Source organism: Fusarium oxysporum, chromosome 1, assembly GCF_000149955.1.
Source record: "Fusarium oxysporum f. sp. lycopersici 4287 chromosome 1, whole genome shotgun sequence".
Classification (NCBI taxonomy): Eukaryota; Fungi; Ascomycota; class Sordariomycetes; order Hypocreales; family Nectriaceae; genus Fusarium; species Fusarium oxysporum.
This window is the reverse complement of record NC_030986.1, coordinates 662,059-687,283: the sequence shown is the minus strand read 5'-3', so window position 1 is coordinate 687,283 and position 25,225 is coordinate 662,059. Positions and strand designations below refer to the sequence as shown.

The window sequence follows — 25,225 nt, the reverse complement described above, 5'->3', positions numbered from 1 at the left end:
AGTGCAATAAGAGAACAGGTCTTGTGTGTTTGGGGGTGTGGATATTTTAGTGGTGTTGGTGTTGGACTGGACCCAGTGGAGTTGGTGATGATGGAGGTGGGTATGGAACTGCCTGTGAGTGGGAAGGCACAGTGTCCGTCTCTTTTACTAGGCCCATCTCTCACTGCAACTCTGAATGGTGTGTGGTTCGTAGTGGCGACCGCGGAAAAGAAGGGCCAGTGGTTGTCGCAGCTGAGTTCGATCTGATAGCGGTACCAATCTGGTAAGTCTCTACTGTGCGAGTTCCGAGGAAATCTTCTGGTCTGTGCTTCGACCCATGGCGCCATGCCCTCCTTCAGATCAACCCTGGGCCAAATTCAAAGATACGCTGTTAGGTCCACTGCCCTCAAACACTGCAGCTTCACCCCTCAACCTTATCCACTCCACCTCGTCCAAAATCTCCAGTCAATAGCGGCCACCGTCCACCGTCCAGTGTCACCAAAATACAACACACACAAATCTGTTCCGTTTTCGCTCAGCCCGCCGAGGTTTCGTTGTCCCCAGCAGAAAAGACGACTCATTCATTGCCAGCACAACAAGTCAATAAACCGCGCAGTTATCTCAAATTTGCGTTGCAACTGAATACCTAATGCCGTCAGGTACCTGCCTGCCAAGTTAGGTATCTATGGCCTACGTAGTAGATATCACCGTCTCTTCTCGACAAGCCAAGCCATCCAGATACAGAGGGGGGTGTGGCTTCTTTATCTACACTCCCCTGAGCGCCGCCTTTTTCACTCTTTCTGTGACGGCGATGTCTGTTTCTGCTGGACTACGGAGTGGACCGGCCGCCTTCAAGGATTCGGCCCCTGCTCGCTCCTCCATCCGCTCCGTTCCTCGCTCTCTAGCACACGTCGTCTGTTGCCGTCGCCGTCGCCGCTGGCGTGGTCATCTCTCTCGACAAAAGTATAGATGAGGTTATCTCGAAACGCATCTTGGCTTGGCTCATCATTCGATGCAATTTCTCAACATAAAGCCACCACAAGTCAGAAGCGAGGCTTTCCCTAGGCATGCCAGACGAGGGTTCTCTCAAGCGAGCCAGCACTGAGTATTTCCTGGCCTTGTCCGAAATGTCTTGGCAACGCTTGGGCTGGCCAGGATGGCTTTGGGCTTGACGATTTACAGTGTCCTCTGCAGCGCTGCAGAAAGAGTAACACCGATGGGTGCTTGACATTGGTTAAAAAATACCCGGTTTGCTCAATGGAGGGAGGCCCTGGCGCCATCTGACTGGACGGAGGCATTCTACCAAAGTGCGATAATTCCCTCGGACAAGCCTTCTATGGTCGAAGTCAATTCATTGTTGTGCTAAGCTCACCACGTCCTAAGGATACGTGAGGTGTATGGCTTGTGATTTCTAACTGACTGCATGGTTATCTGGAGACTGGGCAATTGGCTTACAACTCAAAAAGATTTGATTGGAGCCTGTAAGGCTCCATGATTACATCTCGTGGAAATTTACACGCATTGGACGAGAGCAAAGCTCAACCTTGGAGGTCCTGAACTGTCTTGCGTAGCTGACGCAATGGAGACAGCCAGGGAACTCGAACAGACAAGACAAGCAAGGCTCAAGCGAAGCGATTGCGGGTCAAAGTGCGGGAGGCGGTGATGCTGGAGGAGAAGTGGCACTAAGAGATACCTGAGCTACCCATATCGCAGGCTTCTGATTCGTACTGTAAGACTGTGCCATTGAGGACACTGCGGGCGTCTTCAGAGCCCGAAAACATCACAGACGGTGCCCAAGCATACTGTACAGACACTGCCCTCAAACCGTATCTGAGAAAGTATTGCTGCTGTCAGTGGGGCAGCGTTTCGCTGGGGACGGGAACTTAAGTTTACGGTACCTTACCTTCCCAGGTCATGATGCATCACTCCAGCTGTCAGAGCCTTGGAAAGATCCATGATTCTGTGGGAATTTCCAGGAGATTCCTCGAGCACATCACTGGGGCTGCTGTGATTGCTTTACTTGTACAGCTCATCAACGATTGATCTGGATCATTACGAGCCCCTGAAGCGCAGTCTCAAACTCAATTTACTCAGCTTCAGGCGAAGAAAGTGATAAGATAACGTCAGGCACAACGAATGGACGACAGGATATGCAATTGTCATCGAGCCAATGGTAGTTTACCATTTTCAACTTCCATGTGTCTGCGATTTCCCAACTCGTTCGCGTTGGGGTTTGGTGGCTTGGCTAGGCCTTGCGATGTCTTTGGCTGGACCCATTTCGCTGGGGCATTAGTTTTGCTCCCCTGTCCCAGCCCGATAAGATCCGCGTCTCTGAATGCAGGTTTTTTTTTTTTTTCGCTCATTGTTTCTTTGCTTTTTGTCTTTGGCGTGCCTGAGATCATACTTGGGGCATCCTGGCTTAGTCATGTCTTGCCGTCTACTCTACTAAACAACAGATTGGAATTCAAAAAGCCTCGTTTCAGAGATTCAACGGATGTTGTCCATGCCGCATCAAAAGCGCACTGGCGGTCTTTCTACGCCGCCCTAAACGCCGCTGTCTGCGTCATGGCTGCAGGGCCGAAGTTAATCTGATTCAGGTCCCTCTGCCTGCAAGGATACGGCGTCTGGTCTTGATAATATTTTTTTTGTTCATACCGTTCATACATGGATGTCCAGTGCTTCCAAGGTGAGGTTCTACGAAAACGGGTGGTGCTCGCGTGCCAGTTCAAGTCTCAGTTGCAAACGGTCAGCCTTGAAACGCCGCGACCCTGAACGGTTCAATGTATTGTGAGACTCAGCTTCTCAAGCGAGTCACAAATACGTCCTCATTACGAGTCGATAGATATGGATTGCTGTGCATAATTGTGATACGTTGCACAGCAGTTCAATGACATGTGGTTGCCAAGATCAACAGTATGGCCGGAGATAGACTTCACTTAGAGCGTCTTGCACCCTTGCACCACGACGAACTAGCCAGTCCGCTGTGTCGATCAGAGTCGGCAATTCTTCGCTGCCCCTTTTTTATTTCCAACCTCCGGGCTTAGGGTCCGTCGTTTGATTCATGCTTGGCTTGGCCAGCTACGCCTCGTATGTCTGAATCACATGCATTCCATGCGCATCTATCGGTGAAGAACGCATAATAGATCGTTCATTCATACTCGACATGATGAGTTCATGTTTTTGTTTGAGGCTCTATTGTTGAAACTATTGGTAAATGGCTCGCCACGATGGCTACTCCATTTATCGGTTTCACTCCCGTACCAACACGCTGTACCGTGCCCTGTTGCCGTACTTTAGCGTCTCGATTCTTTTTGTCTGCACTTTGCTGTACAGACTGGCCGTGTTGTAGGTACATGCATGCAGCTGCACAAGACCGGCATCCGGCCCCCGTCGGTCGTTGCTCCGTGTTTGGCGGACGTTCCTTCCATTGATCCTAGCCCCAGAAGATAGACGTGGTTAAAGATTATCAGTGTAGTGACTATGCTACTGTAGCGTTCTTGAATGGTTCATCATCATAAAGCGATGCCATCGCAGACCTAAATTTGGTGGGCACTTTAGGGTAGCATCCAGCAATTGACTCCCGTCCCGGCAGGCAGGCAGTTGATGTCCGCCCGTTCCATCCTACCTTCCTCTCCTCTCCTGCTTCGACTGCGTACCTGACCAACTTGGGTAGCTGCATCTTCCCCGCCACACTACGGAAGTCTGCATCCACTCTCTGATCCTCGTCATCCCAAGATGGAAATGTTTCTTCTTGTTCAAGCTTAACCTCCAAATCTCGACCGTCAGGCATCTTCACGATACCGCCCAAAGGCCCGACAGAGCCCAGCAATCACTCGCCAGATCACAGCTTAGCCACTAAGAAGGACACACCCGCACCCCCCGATATTTTGAGGAGACAATAGCGGCAGTCACGTTCAATATCACTTGATCAAGACTACGAGCTAGTCTAGCTGGTAGTTTAACCACCCCTAGCACCTGTGATGAGGATACACAACCAACAAACAAGACATCGAATGGATCTAGCCCAAGCTCTTTGATGACAAGAAATTCGAAGCTAGCTGAAACAACGATAAGGATTGTCTCCAATGGCAAATGACAATCCAGCATCTGAGTGGCTTTCACAGATGCACCTCAGCGAACCTGATTTTACCTGAGCGAGCCTGCATTTCTCATGTCTCAGAACGCCATCAAGAAGCAGGGGTCTTAATAGGCAAATTACTTCGTTCATGGATTTCTTGGGCCATTTTTGCATTCTTCGTGCTCTCAGGCGGAGTTGACACTCCTTCAAGCAAGGCTCGATAGAAATCTCCCACCCGGTAATCTGAGCAGAGCCTGCTGCAAAAACCCATTAACGCGTCTATTGTCAGGCTATCTGTGCAGAGATCGCGAGACCTTGTATTGATCTTGGCATGCTCAATTTCAACTATGGAACCACTTGTTGCTAATTTCTGCCTTTCTATCATACTGAGATGGCCCCATTCAGCTCCCCGGCAATTTTGTTAATTGGGTAGTTTTCCCCGCAAGAAGGAAACGCAAACCGCTTCATGGAACAAAGACAGGGTCCTCATTGCATTCAGGTTGAGGGGGTTTTGTGGCTCCGACCTTTAGAAACCACCTCACAACCACCAGAGCGTCTCAACACCGGGCCGGCTCGGACGATGAGCGGAGCACCGAGCGGGCCCGTCCTTTGGGGAAGTCGCTGGGTAATGGAGCACCGTCAGGGGCTGGTAGCCAGCTTGACAGGGGAGGCGAAGCAGGGATAGCCTACATAGACAACCTCCATTCTCGATTTTCGATATCATCGTCACCCTGAAGGGACCAAGAAACTGTCAGCGCGGCGCCTTACCTCTTGTCCCCTCAACAACGCCGCAGTTGCACAACAATGGCTGGCCCCGTGCCTCGTGGTTGGGTCGTTCAAGAAGTCCAAAACCTTATTGGGAGGCTTTTTGCTTAGTGGCCTGACTGCCGTTCTTCCTTTACGCTGCTTGTCGGCGCTGGTCGGGATGTTGTTGCGTTGCTCGCATGTCACAACCCTGGGAGACAATATTGCAGTCTGCAGGCGCCTGCTTCGGTCTCGATTCAGTTGGACTACCCGTTGCATTAGTAGACCAGGGTTCGAATTGAAAGAGGCGCATGCAGAGATACGACGCTATGCTCCTACGATCTCTGTATAGATCCGGCCTGGATGACTTTGAACTCCCAAAGGCATTGTCATCACACTCTTTCTGGCCGATTTCGGCCCGCCTGACACCGCCATAATCCACACCAAGTGCAATTGGTGTCGAGGCAGAATAAGATATTAGCTGACGAGTATGTCTCTTCGACACGCTTCCCGTGACATCAAAAAAAGATATTATTGACCATCAGAGGCTTGATGGAATAGCACACAATAGCAACTCACTTATTAGCGCGCGATGGGTTGTCGATAGTGGTGGGGTGGTTCCCGCTTTGACGATGGCCCCAACCTACACCAGTTATCCCTGCCTGACAACCGTGCATTTGTCGTTCCGTCCCATAATAAGAGCCGAGGCCACGGACCAGCTTCTGTTCACTCTCGTTGCGATTGTTGTTATTAACCTCATTCGATCTCTAGCAACGGCGCAGGGAGAAAAGAGAGCTAAGTGTGCCGCAGATTCATGCAAGCCTGGTCTCCAGATATATACTTCTTTGCTACCATCAAACTTCAGAGAGATCTTGATCCACCAATAAGGTGACATCTGAGCGGTAATACATGTCGTTCCGTGGTATTCCCTATTCAAGACATGTCCGCTATGTCATACCGTGCAATCAAGAGAATGCACCACGGCGCTTCGAGTTCCTGCATCTAACGTGGCGGATGTTAACTGATCTGAACGTGGCCATCGCAAAACCAGCACACAATCGGCAGACGAATGATCCCGCTCCAAGTTGACCCTGACCCTGACTGCATTGCATGGGCACAATGCACAACAAGCGACAGGGGGCGCTACGGTGATTTCCCAGATATTTTGCTGGGCCATAACTCGAATTGTGGCATATCAAACTATATCAACTCGAGTATCATAGAAATGTTTGTTATTTGTATGGATCGAAGAACGCCCTATGGTTCCTACCATGACAGACATGTCGGGTATACTACCAGAGTCAGATGTGATTATCAAGACCACTTCTATGTGACGGAAAAAGGAAGGTTGGATGCCCGCTGATTGTCCTTGGTCTTGAAGAACCTTGGCCAGCTACTCTGTACCGTACCTGGAAACGCTGATCCCGCCGTAAGCGACGGTAGAGCAGGATGGTGTCTTCCACAATTCCGGCGAATGAGGCGCTGCACCTGTTTCGTCATGTTCTTGAAAGGCGTTCCGGGGCGTTGCATTGCCGAGTCGAATATGCCAAAAATGGTAAGGGCGGGAACTTCAACCATAGGCTGACGAATAATATTCATGGGGAGAGTCGCTGGAGGAAGACAATTCGTGGTCACTGCCCATCTTGAACGATCAACTACAATCTCACGCACTTTGGCTGTTCTCAACGGAGTACAGGGTGATATTCTTATTTCCAATTCGGGATATTTCGCCCTGTCATATCTGATAAGGCCAAATTTCAGTCCGTACTATCACAATGCCCGTCAGCGTTGATCAACGCCTTTCGTCAACAACGGCTGTCACACCAGACTACATATAACGCTCGTCCTACTATCAAGTACTGGTGATTTCCTCTGTTGCTGCCCTCCTTCTGGGCAATTGCACACGCCTTACTGCCTGTCTCTAGAAATGATAGTCATCAGTAATACGCTGCAGGTCTTGGTCTACCGTCGTACAGTACATACACAACGCCTTTCCCCAATCACCCAATGACTCTTTTCTTGATATCACAAAAAATGATTCGTCATAAATTCAGGGTCAAGGCCACAATCGAGAGGCACACTGTATTCTCTGGTCTAAGCCATTTCGGCTGACTCTTCTGGCAGCTAACTCCTGACATGCTTGTGTGCCAAGGCAGTGAACAAAGTGCACTGTGAAAGGACTTGGCCCCAAGGTATCTCGTGGGATTGCTCGCAGATACCAGCCTTACCCCTGTATGAAGGCACAGACAGATTGATGGCTAAGAAACCTTAGTACCCCTCCCCCGGACAGAAACTGGCTGACCAGAACTGCAAATAGATCTTCAGATCCAGCAGAACACGGCAGCCAAAATGAAAGATGCACTAATTCCCGGAGATGGTGCTCCATAAGCCAAATGGACTGAGGGAGGAAAGAAAACTTAGGATCTTCATCACAGATGACGAAAAGACTTAGGTAAACTATTCCAAACTTGGGGGACTATTTGATGTGTTTATTTTGACATATGTTATTAAGGCCTCAAGTTTTCTTGCACCCTGGGGACAGAACACGATAGACTTGGCTGTTTTATTGCAACTCTAGGTTCACATAAACCCTTGTCACCACTGATCAAGGCAAGTAGTAGTTGGTGATGATGCTTAGATTGATTCGTCAGCCTCGGTGATCGCCCAAGCACTTCTGAGGCTGTTGGTAGTTGAGCCACATTGCTACGCAATCCTTCATGAGATCGGATTGCTGGACTCGTTCGCACACAGCTTCTAGGTTATGATATGAGTTCCTCTGGCTGGTATCTGAATAGTAAGATAGAACATTGCTGCTATCAATGGTTGAAATGAAACACGCGCGGAGTTGTTACGTTCACCGGGTTTGTTGGTGCGAGTGTGAGTGATTATCATCACACCAGGAACAGGGTTGTTGAAGAAAAAGCAAGCAAAACAGTTCCACTACCTACCCGAGGACTTCGCATGGAAATCGCCCCAGGTTGAGTGAGAGATACGGACGAGGATCTAACACCCCTGACATTCACTAGGCCATAAACACAGCATCATACCATCAACGACACGACATGAGCCGGCGTTGAGGTTACTCCTCCAAAGCCTAGTGATAGACATGGTGGGTGCAGTCTTGGTCAAATCTGGTTGTTGAGACTGTCAACAGTCTTCTTTTGAGCCTTCACATGTGTCCGTGCCTTTGGATTCGAGACAAACAGACATCCCTGAACGCCACGGGCGGGAATGGGCAGCTTGTCGAGAGACAATTCCATAGGCTATCTGTTGGGCGAGTGAGCTTGGGGCCGGGGTAGGCTCATGCTCATGCACAACATGCTCGCTTTTGCGGATCCCAGAAGGTGATAGAAATGGGGACATGTACCCATCCATCCATTCATGTGTATTGGTGGTGTGGGGAATCAAGGCATGTCTTCGTCCAACGTCAATATGATGTCGTTTTTGGTGAGCAATGTTGGAGGGTTAATGACTGATTGATTGATCGATTACTCACAGGCTACCGTACCCCCAGATCAACTATCGATTTGCTCAAGAGTTTTAGGAATAGTCTCCTGTCTCATGAGGGTTGCGTTGATACGAATCCGGATATCACCCAAGTCAACTCAGGGTCGTATTGATTAATGTCGACGATACCCGTATTTAGGTCAACATGACCCATGGTAAGACATCCGAATGAACAGGGTAAGTTCAGAATCTTGAATCAAGTCAAAAACACGAATATCTAATATTACAATAGCCCTGCCTTATCTGCTGTACACGACTTACATCAGATCAGCCCTAACTCAAAGTCTGGGTCCAGGGTCCCAGGAGAGCGGAAGCCACTCAGCTCTCATCACAACTTTGCGCCCGTAAGAGATGGACTCTATCTTACAATCACCACAGCGTTAACTCCTGACGCCGCCTTTCTGGTAAGGACACTAAAACGGAACAACCTAAGCGCTGCGCACGAAATCGATAGAGTCGCAATCACCACGCGAGATCATCAATGCATGTCTCGGAGCCCATGTTCTTGGACTATGAGTGGATTAGTACACTCCATCTCAAGATCTCAAGAGACTCCCGAAGGGGTTGCAACAAGAATCCGGACATTTTTGTAGAGCAAGGCTAATATACAAAACAAACTCTAAAGGATATCGCCATAGGATTTCACAAGTCCACAACAAGACCAACGCTTTCACCACGTCTCCTCAGCTCTTTTTGTCCAAAAACTGGTCACGTCTCGTGGAAGTGCAAAGAGAGCTTAATACCGGAGATTTCTTACACCCTGTGCCTCCTTTTGCCGGCTGTTTCGTAAGGCTGTCGATCTTTGTGTCGAAAAACCTGCTATCGAGCAAGCTGATGCTCAAGATTGCAACCCCATACATCTTTCGGGGTCTTGCCCCCTTTCCTCCACTTCGTACGTGGCAGCCACGGCAGTCCGTGATCTGATTCCAATACCTTTGCCAAGTGTCTCACAATCCCCACCGTAGAAGCAGCTGCTTTATTAGCAGCCACACAATGATCTTTGTCAAAACCACCCAGCCAGTCATATCATGAAATCTAGACAGTGCGCCGGATATGGAAGCAAGGCAGGATGAAGATTGTCACCTATCAAGCAGCGGGAGGCTGAGGGAGGTGGTGCTGAGCACAGACTGCACTGTCGAGAGGCTGCGTATGTTGGGAATTTTTGATGCGTGATGGATGGGCTGGACCCTATGTCGGCTGACAAGCCATGTGATGCTCTTAGCTGCCCCCAAGCTTCCCACCAGCTGGGCACCGGAATCTGTTGCTCGCTTCCAGCAATATTAGTTCCAGGTATGGCCCAGACCGTGAAGCGGCGAAGAAAGTGCAACGCGTACTTTTTGATTGAACGCGACGCGTGCGAGGCTCAGCCAGCCTTGCTGTCTTCTGCCCCGAAAGGTGTGTGGGCATTCCTATTATGGTGTGTCAAGTTCATATGCTACTTATAACCAATAGGCTAGGCAGTCACCGGATCTATTCGGATTCGCCTTCGCGTTCTGAGTGAGACATGACATGAGAACCGGGCAAAATAATGGAATGCTCGGAGCATGAAGTGGTGTAGGAAAGAGACGGACAGCACGGAAGAGATTGCTCGTATTGACCTCTCTGACATTTCGTGTATCATGTTGCAGCCTATTCAGAGAACGGCGGCATTATTGTTGGGGTTTCGTGAAGTCGACTCCCAAGATGTCGTCCATCCATGGCCCGACCTTTGCTGCATCGCCATCAGCCATGCCAGCTTGGGAAAGCTGTGCGCCCCAGCTGGAGACGTTGTAGATGGATGATGATGTGAGTGCTGACAGACCATCTTCTGAAGCGGGAGACGATGGACCTTCGGCTGTGAATTTGTCTACGACACCGTGTCTAGCTTCGAAACGAAGCTTGGTCTATGTTCTCGTTAGTTGCTTTGTCATATGCCTCTGCCAAGCTATGTGTCACCCACGTCAAAGTCTAGTTGAGGACGCTCTCGAGGGTCCTCCTCGTACGGGAAAGTTGAGAAGGTGAATTTTGGTGTCTGGCCATAGATCCAGTCTCGCGACTGTAGTTCCTCGTACCCTTTGCTGATGCTATCCGTCTCAAGTACCTTGTCACTGATGACCTCCCGGACATCGAAGTTGCCGTACATGCTTGCAAACTGTTCCACAACGGCAGCCTCGAAAGCAGCATTCTCGATCCCGACATTCCGGACAGGGCTGCGGACACTGTCAACGCCACGAGTCTTGATGTATGGCTCAGCGCGTGAACGCAACATGCCTGAGATATTGGTCAGGTTTGGACTGCGGAGGAGACATGTTCCGTGGTGGAGAGATCGAAGACGAGTGAGTTTATACGCGGACCCTGAGATCTTGTAGGTGCCGATTGGATCATCAGGGATATCTATAACGATGTCGTGTCGCTCATTGACACGCGTATTTGGCCTTCCAAGAGATGAGAGAGCTCTTACGACCATCTCGGCGTGCTTGTTCCGATCAAAGACTGCAGGAGGGCAAATGACGCTAAAGTTGACATTTCCTTCATCGTGAAAAACAGCGCCCCCCCCTGAACGACGACGGACGAGCTGCACTGGTCCACCAGTCCAACCTACGCTGGCAGGATCATTACGGAACTGGGCCAGTCTTCGAAGATTCACTTCCATCCATGGATTTTGGTTTCGACCAAAGACAATACAGGGGTCATTGGTGTAGAGGAAGAGTATGGTCGACTCTGGGGGCGTCTTCTGGAGAAGATGGTGCTCAACAGAGAGGTTCAGGAAGGGATCACGAGAAGTTGAAGTGTATACTTGGATCTTATTGGATGAATGAGATGCTGCATCGGTGAATTGGCGTCTTGATATGGTTGATAATGAGGGGAAATGTCGTGATATGTTTCGAGGCGTTGAGCCCAGAAACGAGCGATTGGGCCGCATCATGATGGCAAGAGCCAATATCGGAATAGAATTTGGGAATTAATAAGATAAAGTCACAGATAGACATGCAATTGGACCGGAAATACGGTATTATCCAAGGCAATGGATGAGATTCGTCGTTGAAGCTACTGTATCCAATGAGCAAAAGAGTTGAGAAAACAACCGTTCGGTTGTTCTCAGCCTCGGAGACGGAAAACTCCAACTGAAGTTGACCCCGCCGCGCACCGGAGATAGGGCGCTGAAAGCCCTGTAAATTTTAGGGGCAGTTTCAGTTCCGCAACAGACGGTAGCGGGTGCGGGTTCGGGAAACATCCAAACTAGTGAGATTGCTGTGCCTTGCAGAAAAAGGAAAGTACCGAGTGAAGAAAGGTCTTGATTGATAATCTGGATCGAGATGTGTTTTGACATGACGTTTTGTATCCGTTGAGATGGAGAATGTTCACTAAGGTATTTGGATCTGGGTATCTGGCTTTAGTGGTATGCCCCTGAAGCTACAGCTATTGGCTCTGACTTTACAGCGGAAGAGCGATTATCCAGACTTTTTGGAATCAGACCAGATGCATGGATGAACATCAATTGAGTCACAGCAACAGCGCCCCGATGTCGCTTAATGACAGGTATATAATACGGTCTTTCTAAGTTATCTAATAGCTCAATGTTTTTCATCTGACAACTTAGCGTCTGTTCTACAAGAGTTGATAATTCTTAGGGATCCTCTGAAGCCATCAACTGAGGCTATCTTGGCTGGCCAATCAGATCTCTAACAAAACATCTACCGTGTTGCCCCTCCCCCGCGCTTTCCAAACGCACAAAAATTTGGACCGAAATCGGCAGGAACGAAGTCCCCCTCCACCAAGAACAGCCTCACTCACATCTTTCCATTCTCCAACGGCCGCCATCTTTCTTCTTCCTTTGTCCAAACAAACAACTCATCAACCAATACTCTATCTTTCCCTATCATCAACACATTACAATCATCATGTCCAGCATTGGGCAAATCTTCCGCGTGACGACGTAAGTTTCTATTTCTTCCCGCCCGTCCATGGCTCTACCCCACCATCGACAAACCGTCCAGCTAACAATCATCTCTTTGTCTTACAGTGCTGGCGAGTCACATGGAAGGGCTATCTCGTGTATCATCGATGGCTGCCCTCCCGGCCTGGACCTCACAGAGGCCGATATCCAGCCTCAGCTGAACCGTCGTCGACCAGGTCAATCGGCCATCACCACGCCTCGTAACGAGAAGGACCGCGTCACCATTAACTCTGGCACCGAAAATGGCGTCACTCTCGGAACACCGATTCTATTGACCGTCCCCAATGAGGATCAGCGACCAAGGGACTACGGTGATAAGACCATCGACATGTACCCCCGTCCCAGCCACGCAGACTGGACCTACCTCGAAAAGTACGGGGTTAAGGCCTCGTCAGGTGGTGGTCGCAGCTCTGCACGCGAGACTATTGCTCGAGTGGCCGCTGGTGCTGTTGCCGAGAAGTGGCTCAAGGAGGCCTACAACATTGAGATTGTTGCCTTTGTCAGCTCTGTCGGAACCATCAAGCTTTTCGCTGATACAGAAGCCATGAGCACCGATCCTGCCTTCCTCAGTCTCGCCGAGACTCTCACCCGCGAACAGGTTGATGAACACCTCCCAGTCCGATGCCCTGATGACGCCATTGGCCGAGCCATGGAGGCTCGCATTGCAGAGCTGCGCGACGAGCACGACAGCACTGGTGGAACAGTCACCTGCATTATCCGCAATGTGCCCTCTGGTCTTGGCGAGCCCTGCTTCGACAAGCTCCAGGCTAGCCTTGCCCACGGTGTGATGTCCATTCCAGCTGTCAAGGGTTTCGAGTATGGTTCCGGTTTCCATGGTGCTGAGATGACTGGCAGCAAGCATAACGATCCTTTCGTGCCAGCACCTGCCCTCGACGCCGCCACCCAGAGGACAGGCATTCCTCGCTCCAGACTCCAAACGAAGACGAATCATTCCGGCGGTATCCAGGGTGGTATCAGCAACGGCATGCCCATCTTCTTCAGAGTCGCTTTCAAGCCTCCTGCCACCATCAGCCAGGACCAGATCACAGCACTTTACGATGGCTCGGGCGAGGGTGTTCTCGCTGCTAAGGGAAGACACGACCCCTGCGTTGTGCCTCGCGCTGTCCCTATCGTCGAGGGAATGGCGGCGATTATGGTGGCAGATGCTCTCATGCAACAGAATGCGAGAAAGATGTCTACAATTAAACCATAGAATGGCAATGGTAGCGCGAATGGCAAGGACAACGACGAGGACCATGGCAAGGAAAACGAGAGGATCGCAGTGCATTAGATACCAAAACGGAGAGTATGAGATGGGACTTTTATTGACATGAGGGACGACGACTTTAGACTATTCTTAACTTATGTTTAGCTTTTCAATCCGAAGGCTTGAGTAATCCTTACAATAATGCTCTTGACGTTTGTGAATGACCATCCCGAAAGTTGTTTACAAGTTCTTTGTAGCCTTGGGTGAATTCAGAGACAGATGAGTAGAAGGAAGATAGCTGGGATATTCTGTTTTCCTCGAAAGTGCCATATCATCATAGGACACATGTGAAAATAGTAATGATAATTCTTTTCGTATTTATTCTTGTACCCCTCATATATGAACAAGCCAATGCCTCGCAACCCTTCTAATTCGATAATATCCCAACGTCGTAATGCATCAACTCCCCCTGAACAATAACCACGTCTATGCTTGGGGGTTCAGGGGTGTGGGTATCATGGCCTTTCTGAGACACAAAAAGAAAACTCCAAAGGAAAAAAGATCCTTGATCCAATCACACCTTCTATCTTATCTCGTACTTTTTAATGCTGGCTCTTTTTTTACTCTTCTCCTGATTGAGTTGCAGCTGTTTCGCTCTCCGTCTCGGCTGTGGGCTTGCTTCGAGCTGAGTCTCCATCTCGAGCCATCAGCATATCCTTTTCGGCTTGAATAGCCTTTTCTCTTCGTTGTTCAACGTCTTCTCGACGAATTACCTTTCGTAGGCCCTCGCTTGCTTGGAGAAGACCGTCGATGCTGATGGCGTGCTCTGTCATTTGATGGCTGATGTATGTGTAGATTCCGGCAGGCGTGTTGCATTGCAGGAGGTTTCCTTCGTTGAGCTTGAGAAGGGCCAGGGCGACTTGGAAGAGAAATGTGCTGCCGTCGTTGGTGCAGAGGACGACATCCCAGACGCGGAAGAGAGCCTCGGCGCTTAGACAGTCGGTGAAGACGGAGAGGAACCACTGGAAAGTCAAGGCCTCGAGCTCAATGGATAGAGAGTCGAGATGTGCTGAGAGCTTGGGAAGAATTGCTGAAACATACTGTCGCAGCACCTGTTGATCTGCGCGGGAGGCCATGAGTGAGTGGTCGTAGTAACCATGAGGAAGGATATTCTCGATGATTGAAGTAAGAATCCAAAATGCGTCCTCAGCAGAGGGCATCATGAGCAACAAGTTGGCAGCAATCAAATTCATTCCCTGGCAGTACCCCACGTCCTTGTTGCGTCTGGAGTACGCCAACAAGACTTCGTTCAGCTTCTTGACACCAGGTCCCTTACGGAAGAAGATGTTGTCCGTCAAAGTTCTGTTGATGTCCATCTGAATCTGACTAACAACAACAGCATCGTCGTCCTCACCGGTCTGAGCAACCAAGTCTTCATAATATCCAGGGACACGAAGGGCTGCAGCTCCTGAACACTCTGACCACACCTTGGCGCGATAGGTGACAGGAATACCGCCCAAAACCAGGGTTTTGAATTCGTTCCATTTAGCTCGTCCAACCTTTCCTTTGACGCCAAGTCCTGAAACTCCAATCATCTCACCATCGGCAACTCGGGTTTCAGGAAGGATCATGGCAGGTTGTTCGTAGCGAGCATCAGCAGCTGACTTGGCAGCAGCAATAGCGGCTTCGCCCTCCCGCTTGCGTTCCGCGCGAACCTTTCGAAGAAAGTCATTCCATCGAACTGTCTTTTCACGCTGAAGAGCATCGTGGACATCGCTCAGTTGCTGCAGGAGCAACTTGACAGGTTCGGTATCGTCCTTGGTGAGTGCGATGGATGATTCAGACTGAGAGGGCTGTGAGGTCTCACTGTCTACTGCAGTAGTTGTGCTAGCTGATGGAATAAGACCAGAGTTGGTTGAAACAATTACTGGCTTGACAGGCTCGGTGGGGTACAGCTCTGGCTCAGGTGTTTGAGCTCCCTCCATAACCTCGATTGATGGTATCGCGATGCTTGGTGTGTGACTGAGGAGTTCGGTGGGAAACGTTGCGATTTTGAGATAATCCGTCCATCTCTTAGCTTTGCCCTCTTCCGCGTTACGCTCCTCCATGCTGTTCAGGCTCTCAGGACGTCCCTCGCTCGACACACTTCCCTTGGGGCTGGGAAGGTCCTCTAATGCATTAGGTGAGATGCCACCTCGGCCGTTTGCAAGCATCTCTGTTCGACTGCCCTTACGAATATGTCGAGCCACCTGCGCCGCCTCGCGTTGTCGTTTCTTGCGTCGCTGGTCGTATATGAATCCAAACCGGTCCGTCAGATATTCGCTGTTCGGAAAGTTGTTATAAATATGTGTTAATGTCGGTGGCTGTGACTCTGGCGATCGAATGGCATCCATCTCCACAGGCCCATAGCTCTCTTGTCGAGATGATAAGTTATCCGGAGGACTACCTCGCATGCTATCCCACGCTTCTTGCCCTTGTGATCTTCCTGATCCTTGAGCAGATGGTCCTGGAGTCGCTTTACGCATCGCCATCAAAGCCTTGGGACCACCAGCAATCGATACTGCTCGGGACTGACCCGCGCGGCTGCTTGTAGTCGAAACAGCTCGGAGAGAACCACCCTTGTTGGAAGTAGTGCTCGTAGCACGGCCTCGAGATTCAGCCTCGCGTGTACTTATAGCTCCGCCCGCCACTAAACGAAGGGCCATGCTTGCAAGCGATGACGATGCTTTGCGCTCGCCGGTTGCGCCTGATTGAATACTTGACGCACGGCTTGGACTTCGAGTAGATTGCGTGTCTGGAGGGTTGAAGAGATCCTCCTGCAGCGTTGGTCGTCGGTCCATACTAGAGTGCGATCGAATCACAGTCGCAGGGTTCACTCCTTCGCCGTTCATGCTGTTCGTACGGCTACCTCGTTTTGCGGTTCCAGAGCCCCAGAGGTAATCTTTCCACCCCTTTAACGTGCCCTTGCCGCTGCCGTTCTCGCTAGGGTTGCTGAAAGACTGGCTGCTTGCGCGGATGGTAGAGCCCTTAGCGACTGTCTCGCCGTACGCAGTAGCCACTACGGTGTCTTGCATTGCATCACTCATGAGGTCGCTTAATCCAGTATCCTCTCTCCGGAGTCCCTTGTTGGCCGCGCGTAGCTCAGCCTCAACAGTCCGTAGGCGAGTTTCAAGATCCAGGTTAGAGAGGCCGCATTCTCGAATGATTTTGCGCAAGGCCCGTTCTCGTTCATCAGCGCGGCGGCGCATATTGGCGATCTGGGCATCTCGTTGTGCGAGGTCTTCGGATATTTGTCTGACCAGTCCAATGGCGCCGTGCCGCGATATCAAGCGTTGAAGATGTTCGTCATCGGCGTTATGTAACGAGCCCGGAACCTTGCGCACCGGGTGATCCTCTTCGAACAAGGCACTTCGCGCATCTGAGCTTCCAGTCAGATCAACTATCGAACTGCGCCCAACATCCGGGGCCACAACCGGAGGAACGGGAGTGTCGTCGGGTGCATCGTCTTGTCCGCTGAGAGGATCATTGCCTGGGCTTTCAGGTGAGAAGCTAGGAAAGCTTGTGAGACTCTTGTCGCTAGCAGCAATACTGCTCGCAGAGCTAACAGGCTGACTGGGACGTTTTCGACCGCGAGGGCCTCTGACAGTTGCGCTTCGGTTGCTTCTGGAGCTTCGGTTCGAGGTGTGGGATACGTGAGAGGCGTGTGACGCATATGAGGCGCTGCTGTGCTGGGAGACGGACCTTTGGAGTGACGACATAGGGTCGGCCGCTTCCATGGCCGTCGCCATAGCTGAAGGGATCGAATCGTATTGGGGTTTATGCTTGTCTAGGGACAAGACAGGTAAAATGCTGGGAGAAAAGATGAAGAGGAGGAGAATGAGAGAAAGAGAGAGCAAGCAATCGATCAATCGATCAATCAATCAATAATGAAGGGTGTGGGTTGCACAGACGAGGGAGGGTGTGCGATCGAAAAGGCAACCGAGGGGTTTGTACTGGGTACATGTGCTTTTGCATGAGGATGAATGGAAGCTGTCGATATGATATTAGGTAAGATATCACAATATTCACAGAATTGCGATGAAGAAGCTGGAAGCAGCTTTGAATCAGAGAAACAGTCAAAGTAAATCATTAAAAAACATTCTGTTGTCTTTGCAACCATTGAATAATGTCTTAAAATTACCCCCTATGAAGAAAGAGTCAGAGCAACCAGGCTACGCCTCTTCAAAGTATCTGTACCTGTAACCCCAGCACTTGGGTTAAGTCCAGATGCTTTATGCCCTTTTAGGTCGTCCGGGCTTGTTGCTCCTCCGCAAAACTGATTGGCTTCCAGGGCATCATCTATCATCTTTAGGGAGCCCAAGTCGCCCTACCGCACCAACCCGCCCTGAATTTCTAGCAGGCATTGATGGATGATACCGAACCGAAAAGAAGCGATAAACCCAACGTCAAGATGAAAGGACGTTGATAGACAAATGATTTCCCTAATTTACAACCACGCCAAGATAACTCCTTTGTTTTAACAAATACACTATTTTCCTATCAACCTCTCATATCAAAAGGGTACCTGACGCTCGTCTCCACGGTTGGGTTTCCTTTCCCTTTTCTTCAAGCCCAAGGGGCACCGCCACCAACGAAAAAAAGCTTGTTATTTAACTACAAAACCGCCAGCGCAAAAAGCTGAGCTCAGACATGATCACTTATAAGCTCGTGCACATGAGATAGATTTCATCTCCAGGGCCATCCCAGCTAGACTACGCCTGGCCAACAGCCCGAAGATTCCCGCACCCTGGACAATTCCAGAACATTTCGTATCCCAGCCCAGCAAGGATGCTGATGTCTGACTCGTCAGTAAAACACATATAATGTGGCTTGTTTCTACTGGAAGGAAAGAAAAGAGTCAGAAATGTTTGCCGTGCCTTGTATCACGCGACCATTGTCCAGCTTTGAGAGCCTGAACAACCTTGATAGAAGCTTCGTAACTTTATTAGTGAAGCTCCCAAAATGGGGTGCGTATCTCTGACGTCGATGAGGCTGCACCATGATCAGCGTGACTTCATCCTGCAGCCAAATAATATTCTGTTACAAGGTACCCTTGAAGATTACCGTTTTGTACCTGATACTTTACCGAGTGGACGCGTTTGGGCTACAGCATCATCCGCATGACAGACCAGGCTAAGACCTCCCTTGTCAATGCGTCTCGTATTAATTGTTCGACACTTCACTGCTTTTCACTTCTGTTGCAATGCTTAATCTTCAGTGCAGCTTCAATATCCATGACTTCTCATACCATGTATGTATTCATACAGCTCATGTCCCCATAAGCTATGTAAGATAATTACTCGTAATAGTCAACCCATGAACTCCTACCAATGCCAAAATCCAGCCTGGTAATGCCATGTTCATTCATAATCCGTTTTCCTACCCCTTTAAGGGCCATTCCCTAGCCTCTCGCTCCCTTGATCTGAGAAAAAAAAAAGAAATCAAAACCAATTTAAACATTCCACAAACGCCTCATTCAAATATGCACAGCTCAACCCCCCCTTCTCGCCTCTTGAATTATACACTTTTGTAATGCCCCTTAGGCAAAGCTGTCCTCTGCATTCCAACGGCTGCTTCGCATCGTCCCCATTGTCTCATTTTCCACCGTTACATCTTTGCAAGGTGAAGAGTTTTCACCCACGAGTGTCTCATCCGGCAACAGGCCCTCAGCAACCAGTGTCTGAAACACGGCGTCTTTGGCTAGGACCGTCTCTCGGTCGATGCCGAGCCCATCCAACTTTCGTAGCCTCTTGCAACTTGCCACAAACAAAATTTGGTGTAGTCGTCGCCGTAACTTGGTCATCTCGTCTAGTCGACTAGAGAATAGCTGATCTCGCTCGACATCTGTGTCAGGCAGCATAAACGGGTCAATGTAGCCCTCGCGATCCGCAGGAACCAACATCTGCGTTGGAGCATAGAAACCAATCGTGATAGGATTGTCCCTCAGATCAAGCTGAGTGAGATGTGGAAACTCGATGAGCAACTCCGTCACCATGGTAGAATCAGCCAGTCGGTTGCCTGCCACAAGGAGCTTCTTGAGTCGTGGAATGAACCGGAGCGGTTCCAAATCTCGGATCGCGTTGAAGTTAATGTTCAACGTTCGGAGGTTAGGCATCAGCTGACCAAGGTTGTCTGGCAACGCCTGTATCCCACAGTTGGCGAGCTCAAGGAGTTGCAAGTTGAGAAAATCCACTGTGGGCTCAAAGGTGCCCAGGTAGTTGCCAGAAAGGAAAAGCTTGCGGACTTCGCAAGCTGAAGAAAGGAAGCCGAGGTCGAGAGCCTTATCTGCCCGCTGCTCCCTGAGACTCAGGCTATCAAGCTTTCGAGCTCGGCTGAAGCCACTCAACTCAGTAATGCGGTTGCGATCAGCATGCACTGAGTGTAAGTTGGGCAAATTACTGACGTCCAAGCAGGTAAGTTGGTTATCGCTCAGTTCTAACTGACGAAGTGTCTTGATATACGATGACGCCACAAAGCTTGTAAGCTTGTTCTTGGACAACCTCAAGCGTGACAGAGCGGGAGCCAACTCCAAGTTCCGGATCGATGAAACTCGGTTGCCTCCCAAATCGAGTTCAGTGAGGCGCTCCATCTTAACTCTTGCAAAATCAACTTCCTCGATTAAGTTGTCTCGGGCTCGAAGAGACAGCAGTCCATCATGGGTATCGAGGCCATCAAGGCTCGTCAGTTGGTTGTTGTCGGCCCTGATGCTTCGCAGATGTACCAAACCCTTGAGAGCAGAAAGGCTCTTGACCTCGTTACCAGATATATCCACGTACTGAAGGTTCATCAAGTGATCCCAAGATGTCAACTCGGTCAGCATATTCTGGGATACCTTTAACTGCCGAACACTAGGCGGCACACCGTCCAAATGTCCCAGTGCATTCTTGGAAGCGTCCAGTGTCACCAGCTTGCCGCAGAACTGGTCTAGCATGTGCAGGCTTCCCAGACGTTTCTCGTGAAGATCTAGTTCTGTGATGTCTTCCCAGTAAGGCTCGTACGGCTCAACCTCACTAAGCTTGTCCACAAGTTCCCGTATCGTCATGGACATGACCTTCTTGGATCCATCTCCAGTGGCTGCATGCCGTCGACCCATGACATAGCTGACCTCGAAGCCGAACGACTGATCCGTATTATTGATAGTAAATTCAGACAAAGGGCTAAGGGAAAGTTTTCCGACATTCTGGCCAATCATGACACTGTCGTCTGTAGGAGTCGGGTAGAAGTTGTTGTTTGGTGTTGGGTTTACAACGAAGCTCAGACTGGTGCGTCGGCCGTCGGGTGTTTTGTGACTGACGACGCTTGTGTCCCCAATGATGCTGACTTGGCGCTGGTCATCAATAGGAAGCTCGATTGTACTATCCTCGTCTTGCTCGTCAATCCGCGAAACAGGTCGAGGAACAAATGCTGGGCCATTTCGTGAGGGGATACGGTTACTCCAGCCCTGTCCATTACCGCCGCTCTTCAACGCTGATTTTCCAATACTGGCATGGCCTGGTGACTTCCTAGGTGATGAACTGTTGTTGAAATGGCCATTGGGAAGCTCCGGATCATCTTCAAGGTTGTCCAAATCCTCTGCCACCACCACATCTTGTATGATGGATGCAACCGGCGAAGAGAACGTGATGGTGAGGTTACGTTTCTTGGTGGTCGTCGAGGGAGTACTGCTAGCCTTGTCGTCGTGGAAGCTGCTCTCATCTTGACAAGATTCTTCAAGATATAGCTCGGAATCCTCCATTACCCGGGCATCTAACTTCTCAAACTCTTCTCCGACAAGGCTATTCATCTCCGGGCTCAGTTGCCCATCAGGTGACAATGTCGTAAAGCCTCTAGCTGATTGGGACTTTGCAAATTTGGATGGGCTGGTGGGCGACCTCGCCTGGCTTGGACTGCCGGCCGCGTTGCTCTTCTTGGCGGTGGTGAGATGGAGATTCTGCATCTCTCTCGTCAAATCCACAGACAAATCTGGGATGCTGGCGAAAGGATCATCCTCACTGTCTGATGGAAGAATATTCATGGGCCGCCGCGTAGGTGTCTCCTTCTTCTTGATCCAGATATTGTTTTGCTTATCGAGATACATACTGCCCACTCGATCCGGGATAAGATGTGACACACTTTCGGGCATGATAGTTCTTCGGGTCTCAGAGCCATGCGAGGACGTTGTAGGATAGGTTCTGTTTGTCGAAATCCCCGATGACTGCGAGTGATAGTCGCGTGAGGGGCTCGATGGCAGCGCATCATGAGCAGGGCCAGCTGACAATCGAATGTTGGGTGGATCGCTAATGACTTCATCTTCAGTGTTGTATGACAGCTCTGATCGCTGGCGAGGCGCCTTCTCAATTTCCCGCTCAACTTCTTGATCGGCAAGAATTGCTTCTTTGACTAGGCCCATGGATCGCATAGACAAGGTAATGATGTCTCCCATATCGCTGAACTCCTGGTACTTCCTCAACCGCTTGATCAGCTCTGGATCCTCCTGATGCTTGGGTGGTCTGGGCATGGGGTTTCCTTCGCGGCTTGGAGGACGAGACAAGGGCTCATTCGTTGACTCCTGATAAGAATCATCGAGGTCATCCCCTTCGGGTGTGCCATGCTCAGCCTCCGATTCTTCAACACTTGAGAGACCTGGTGGTCTCACTTGGTTGCGGATCATGGCCATGATCTGTGCAGCCTGGTCGACAAAGTCCTGAGTCCTAATAGACGGTTTACGGTCTACCTCACTATGGTCTTCCGTAGAATATCCTAGAGTCTCCTCCTGCAATGCCCGGATAAGAGTCTTCTTCGGCTTTTCGTGGGTCATATCATCCTCCGAGTGCATGGTCTCGTTCGGCTCACTACGCTGTGACGATCCACGGCTTGGCGTAGGACTGCGTGGGCGGAGAATGTTTCTCATTGCAAGCACGTTGGGGTTCGCAAGTTGGAACTCACTAGGTCGTGCATCCTTGCGTTTCTTTCCCATAATCGACTGCATGTCACGGCTGGCGGATTCTACCCCTTCTAATCGATCCTCTCGACCAAAGGCAATGTCAGAACGATGTAGCGTACGGCGACGCTTTGGCGTTGGATCCTTGGACGGAGACGTTCGAGGTCTCTTACCCTCTGATCCGCTATCGCGTTTGGGGGTATTGACATTGCCTGGAGCACCCTTTGCTGGACTCAGAGATTTGCTGTGGATGTGACTAGAACCTGAGATTGTCCTATGATGCTTGCTACCAGATGATGATGTGGACTTGCCCCGGCGTCTGCGTACAAGTAACTGGGCGTCAGGACTAGGAGACGCTACCTGCTCTGGATGTTGAAGAACTGACTCAACTGGTGGAATATCTGGTGATTGAGGGGCATCATTTTCCTTGTCGGAATAGACTGGATCTCCTTGAGAGACATAAGAAACTTCCTCACTAAACTCGTATCCTTCAAGATCTCCAAGGCCAAAACGACTGAAAGATCTCCCACTGATGGGTCTATGACTCGTTGTCGGTAAACCAGGACTAGACATGGAGTCTCCGTATTCGTGAGTGGGCATATCGGACTGATCATGAGGAGCTTGAGATCCTGAGGATTGCCGGGAAGGCGTACCCGACATGCCTTCCTCGAATTGACTGATACGTCGAAGGAGTGTTTGGTTGGTAAAGGTATCATAAGGGCCAAAAAGCTTGAGAGGGCTTCCAGCAGATGGCGCGCTTCTGCCTGGATTAATCTGCTTCTTGTCTGGGCTGGGGAAAGGGGCTCGCGGCAAGGACGGACTGATGTTGAAGTAGTCGTTTTGATATGGGTTGGTAACTTCCGTTCGTATGGAAGGAAACTGTTTGGGAGTGCTGGCCTGCAGGGACTCTTCTGGAAGCATTCCACTTGTGTCAACACCCAAGCCAGGGCTGAGATCACGATAGCGAAATGAACCATCGCCTGAGCGACCTCCTCGTTGAAGATTCAAGAATCCACCTTTTGTTGCATATTCTTCAGTATCCTCAGGAGTAGCAGAAGTTTCCTGATTAGGCTCATCAAATCCCGTCTTAGGGTCAACTGCAGGATCGAGAAGCATCTGATTAATGCGCAAGGCTTCGAGTTTCTGCTTCAATCTGTCTGCTGGCAGCTCAATGGGCGCAAAGTCCATATTGCCGTCCTTGTCGCTCTGCTTGCCGATAAGAATGGGACTGAAATCTTCGTTGCGAATCACGCTTTGGCCGCTGATCTTTCGAACGCTACCGTTCGTCTCAGAAGGAGCGCTTAAACAGCTTTCATCACGATAAGACTCATCTCGATGTCTTGAGGGGGTTTCATCTCGGGGGCTAGGTATACTGGACACCATAGAATCTTCCACATTGAGCTTGTATTTTATCTCTCTTTGTGCCCGTCGGGGGCTCGGGCTCGGTGTAACATCGTTTGGATACAATGGCTGTTGGTCCTCGAGTTCATCGAGTTGACTCAGATCGGGTTCGAGGTCGTGGCTGGCGACGCGCTGGGGGTATGATGGTGGGCTAGACGGCATCATAGATGACTCCAGGCGTCCCTCTTCGTCTCCATCGTCGCCTGAAGCGTCGGGCGGTCTGAACATGTCTTGTAATCCGGTCGCAGCTGAGCAAAACAGGTCGCGCTGTTCGCCATACTGAACGTCGCCGTACACCAGTCGTCTCTTCCACTCCGGTGTATCCTGTTGCCTTCCAGGTGACGATTTGTGTTGAATAGTGTTATGAACAACAGATGCGGTCGTGGAGGCAGACACAGATCTACTGGCAAACCTTCCAGGTGGGAATTTGGAGCCTTGTGATGATGGTCTAACGATGCGCTGGCTCGAAATGTTGATATCATTCGCAGTGCGCTCGCTAAGTATATTGAAGCTCGAATCGCGAGCAGCTGATGACAATTGGGGTCGTGAGCCCAACGTTCTACGCGGTATCCTACTCGGCGTCTCCCTGGGTTTTGTCTTGGGTTCTTCAGTATCTTTCAGAGGGGGGAGTTGAACGGCGGAGGAATCAGATCTGGGCTGAGAAACCCAATCCTCGGACAATGAGTCCAACCAAGCGTGCTCCATGGTGTCACACTGGAAGGGCAAATCAAAGTGTAAAAATGTCAATGCGAAGCCATGAACTAAACAAAAATCATAGGCGGCGGTTGGTGGGGTCGCGAGGTGATGTGTTTATGTTGCAAGTGTTTAAGGTACTCAAAGACAAAGTCGTAGAGGAGGGAGGAATGAGAATGCTGAGGTGAAGATGCATTAAATCACAGGCGAGAAGTACGGCTGTTGAACTAAGACATGGGGTCTCGACAAAATATTTAAACAAACAAGCACATGCGAAATACAGATCGAGACGACGTTGTTTGCGCGTATCCTTGAGCTTTGGACTTTGGAGAATCGAGATAAACAAGACCAGGGTCCTTGATACGGTTAGAGCTGTTGCTCTGTCAACGGTGGGGCTCTGCCGGGATCACGTGCGCTAGCCATCATCTGGAACGATCTTAGACATGGTGATAAGGTAAAGCATCTGTAAATGGATCGAATTCTCCCTTGAAATCACAAAAAGTTTTGGGGTTATGAGCTTGATGCCCATTCTAAGTTGCAAATCTGCAAACGGAGTAGTATCATGGGACGAAAGGCCTGGTTTGGCGCAATCATAGGTCTTCAGGAAGCCTTTTGTCACCTCATTAATGAAGGTGGTCTTCAGATTTCAATTATAAACAAAAGGATGAATACAAACACTTTCTATATTGTTTCTTATTCGATTCCGCTCATCAAGAAGAA

The 25,225-nt window shown here is 50.1% G+C and overlaps 8 protein-coding genes across 10 annotated transcripts; 3 read left to right on the top strand and 5 right to left on the bottom strand.

Moving 5' to 3' along the window:
• The first annotated feature begins 422 nt into the window (after positions 1–422).
• Positions 423–2,609, top strand: FOXG_20437 (uncharacterized protein). Its single transcript, XM_018400722.1, has one exon. The coding sequence runs from the start codon at positions 2,116–2,118 to the stop codon at positions 2,569–2,571; it is 456 nt and encodes a 151-aa protein (XP_018249040.1). The 5' UTR covers positions 423–2,115; the 3' UTR covers positions 2,572–2,609.
• Positions 1,662–1,935, bottom strand: FOXG_20438 (uncharacterized protein; the record flags this gene model as incomplete). Its single annotated transcript, XM_018400723.1, has 2 exons — positions 1,662–1,809; positions 1,883–1,935. The coding sequence occupies 2 exons, from the start codon at positions 1,933–1,935 to the stop codon at positions 1,662–1,664; spliced, it is 201 nt and encodes a 66-aa protein (XP_018249041.1).
• Positions 2,610–6,127: 3,518 nt separating the features above from the next.
• Positions 6,128–6,400, bottom strand: FOXG_20436 (uncharacterized protein; the record flags this gene model as incomplete). Its single annotated transcript, XM_018400721.1, has 1 exon — positions 6,128–6,400. The coding sequence occupies one exon, from the start codon at positions 6,398–6,400 to the stop codon at positions 6,128–6,130; it is 273 nt and encodes a 90-aa protein (XP_018249039.1).
• Positions 6,401–8,476: 2,076 nt separating this feature from the next.
• Positions 8,477–11,330, top strand: FOXG_11061 (uncharacterized protein; the record flags this gene model as incomplete). 3 transcript variants are annotated; one of them, XM_018390554.1, is made up of 7 exons in its annotated part: positions 8,477–8,485; positions 8,575–8,652; positions 8,763–8,832; positions 8,934–9,200; positions 9,348–10,305; positions 10,386–10,623; positions 10,676–11,330. In XM_018390554.1, the coding sequence occupies 5 exons, from the start codon at positions 8,477–8,479 to the stop codon at positions 9,479–9,481; spliced, it is 558 nt and encodes a 185-aa protein (XP_018249037.1). In that variant the 3' UTR covers positions 9,482–10,305; positions 10,386–10,623; positions 10,676–11,330. The 3 variants fall into 3 exon arrangements, with proteins under 3 accessions (XP_018249037.1, XP_018249038.1, XP_018249036.1); XM_018390555.1 differs by having other exon boundaries at positions 9,348–10,093; positions 10,386–11,330; XM_018390553.1 differs by having other exon boundaries at positions 9,348–10,623.
• FOXG_11060 (lipoate-protein ligase A) lies at positions 8,660–11,423 on the bottom strand. The gene is made up of 2 exons (XM_018390552.1): positions 10,248–11,423; positions 8,660–10,191 (listed from the first exon to the last, which is right to left on the bottom strand). The coding sequence occupies exons 1-2, from the start codon at positions 11,211–11,213 to the stop codon at positions 9,958–9,960; spliced, it is 1,200 nt and encodes a 399-aa protein (XP_018249035.1). The 5' UTR covers positions 11,214–11,423; the 3' UTR covers positions 8,660–9,957.
• Positions 11,424–11,826: 403 nt separating this feature from the next.
• Positions 11,827–17,365, top strand: FOXG_11059 (chorismate synthase). The gene is made up of 2 exons (XM_018390551.1): positions 11,827–12,224; positions 12,312–17,365. Exons 1-2 carry the CDS (start codon positions 12,190–12,192, stop codon positions 13,456–13,458), a joined length of 1,182 nt encoding a protein of 393 aa, XP_018249034.1. The 5' UTR covers positions 11,827–12,189; the 3' UTR covers positions 13,459–17,365.
• Positions 13,546–17,476, bottom strand: FOXG_11058 (uncharacterized protein). The gene has a single exon (XM_018390550.1). It carries the CDS (start codon positions 17,238–17,240, stop codon positions 14,073–14,075), a length of 3,168 nt encoding a protein of 1,055 aa, XP_018249033.1. The 5' UTR covers positions 17,241–17,476; the 3' UTR covers positions 13,546–14,072.
• A 1,164-nt stretch (positions 17,477–18,640) lies between these two features.
• Positions 18,641–24,815, bottom strand: FOXG_11057 (uncharacterized protein). Its single transcript, XM_018390549.1, has one exon. The coding sequence runs from the start codon at positions 24,515–24,517 to the stop codon at positions 19,031–19,033; it is 5,487 nt and encodes a 1,828-aa protein (XP_018249032.1). The 5' UTR covers positions 24,518–24,815; the 3' UTR covers positions 18,641–19,030.
• Positions 24,816–25,225: the final 410 nt, after the last annotated feature.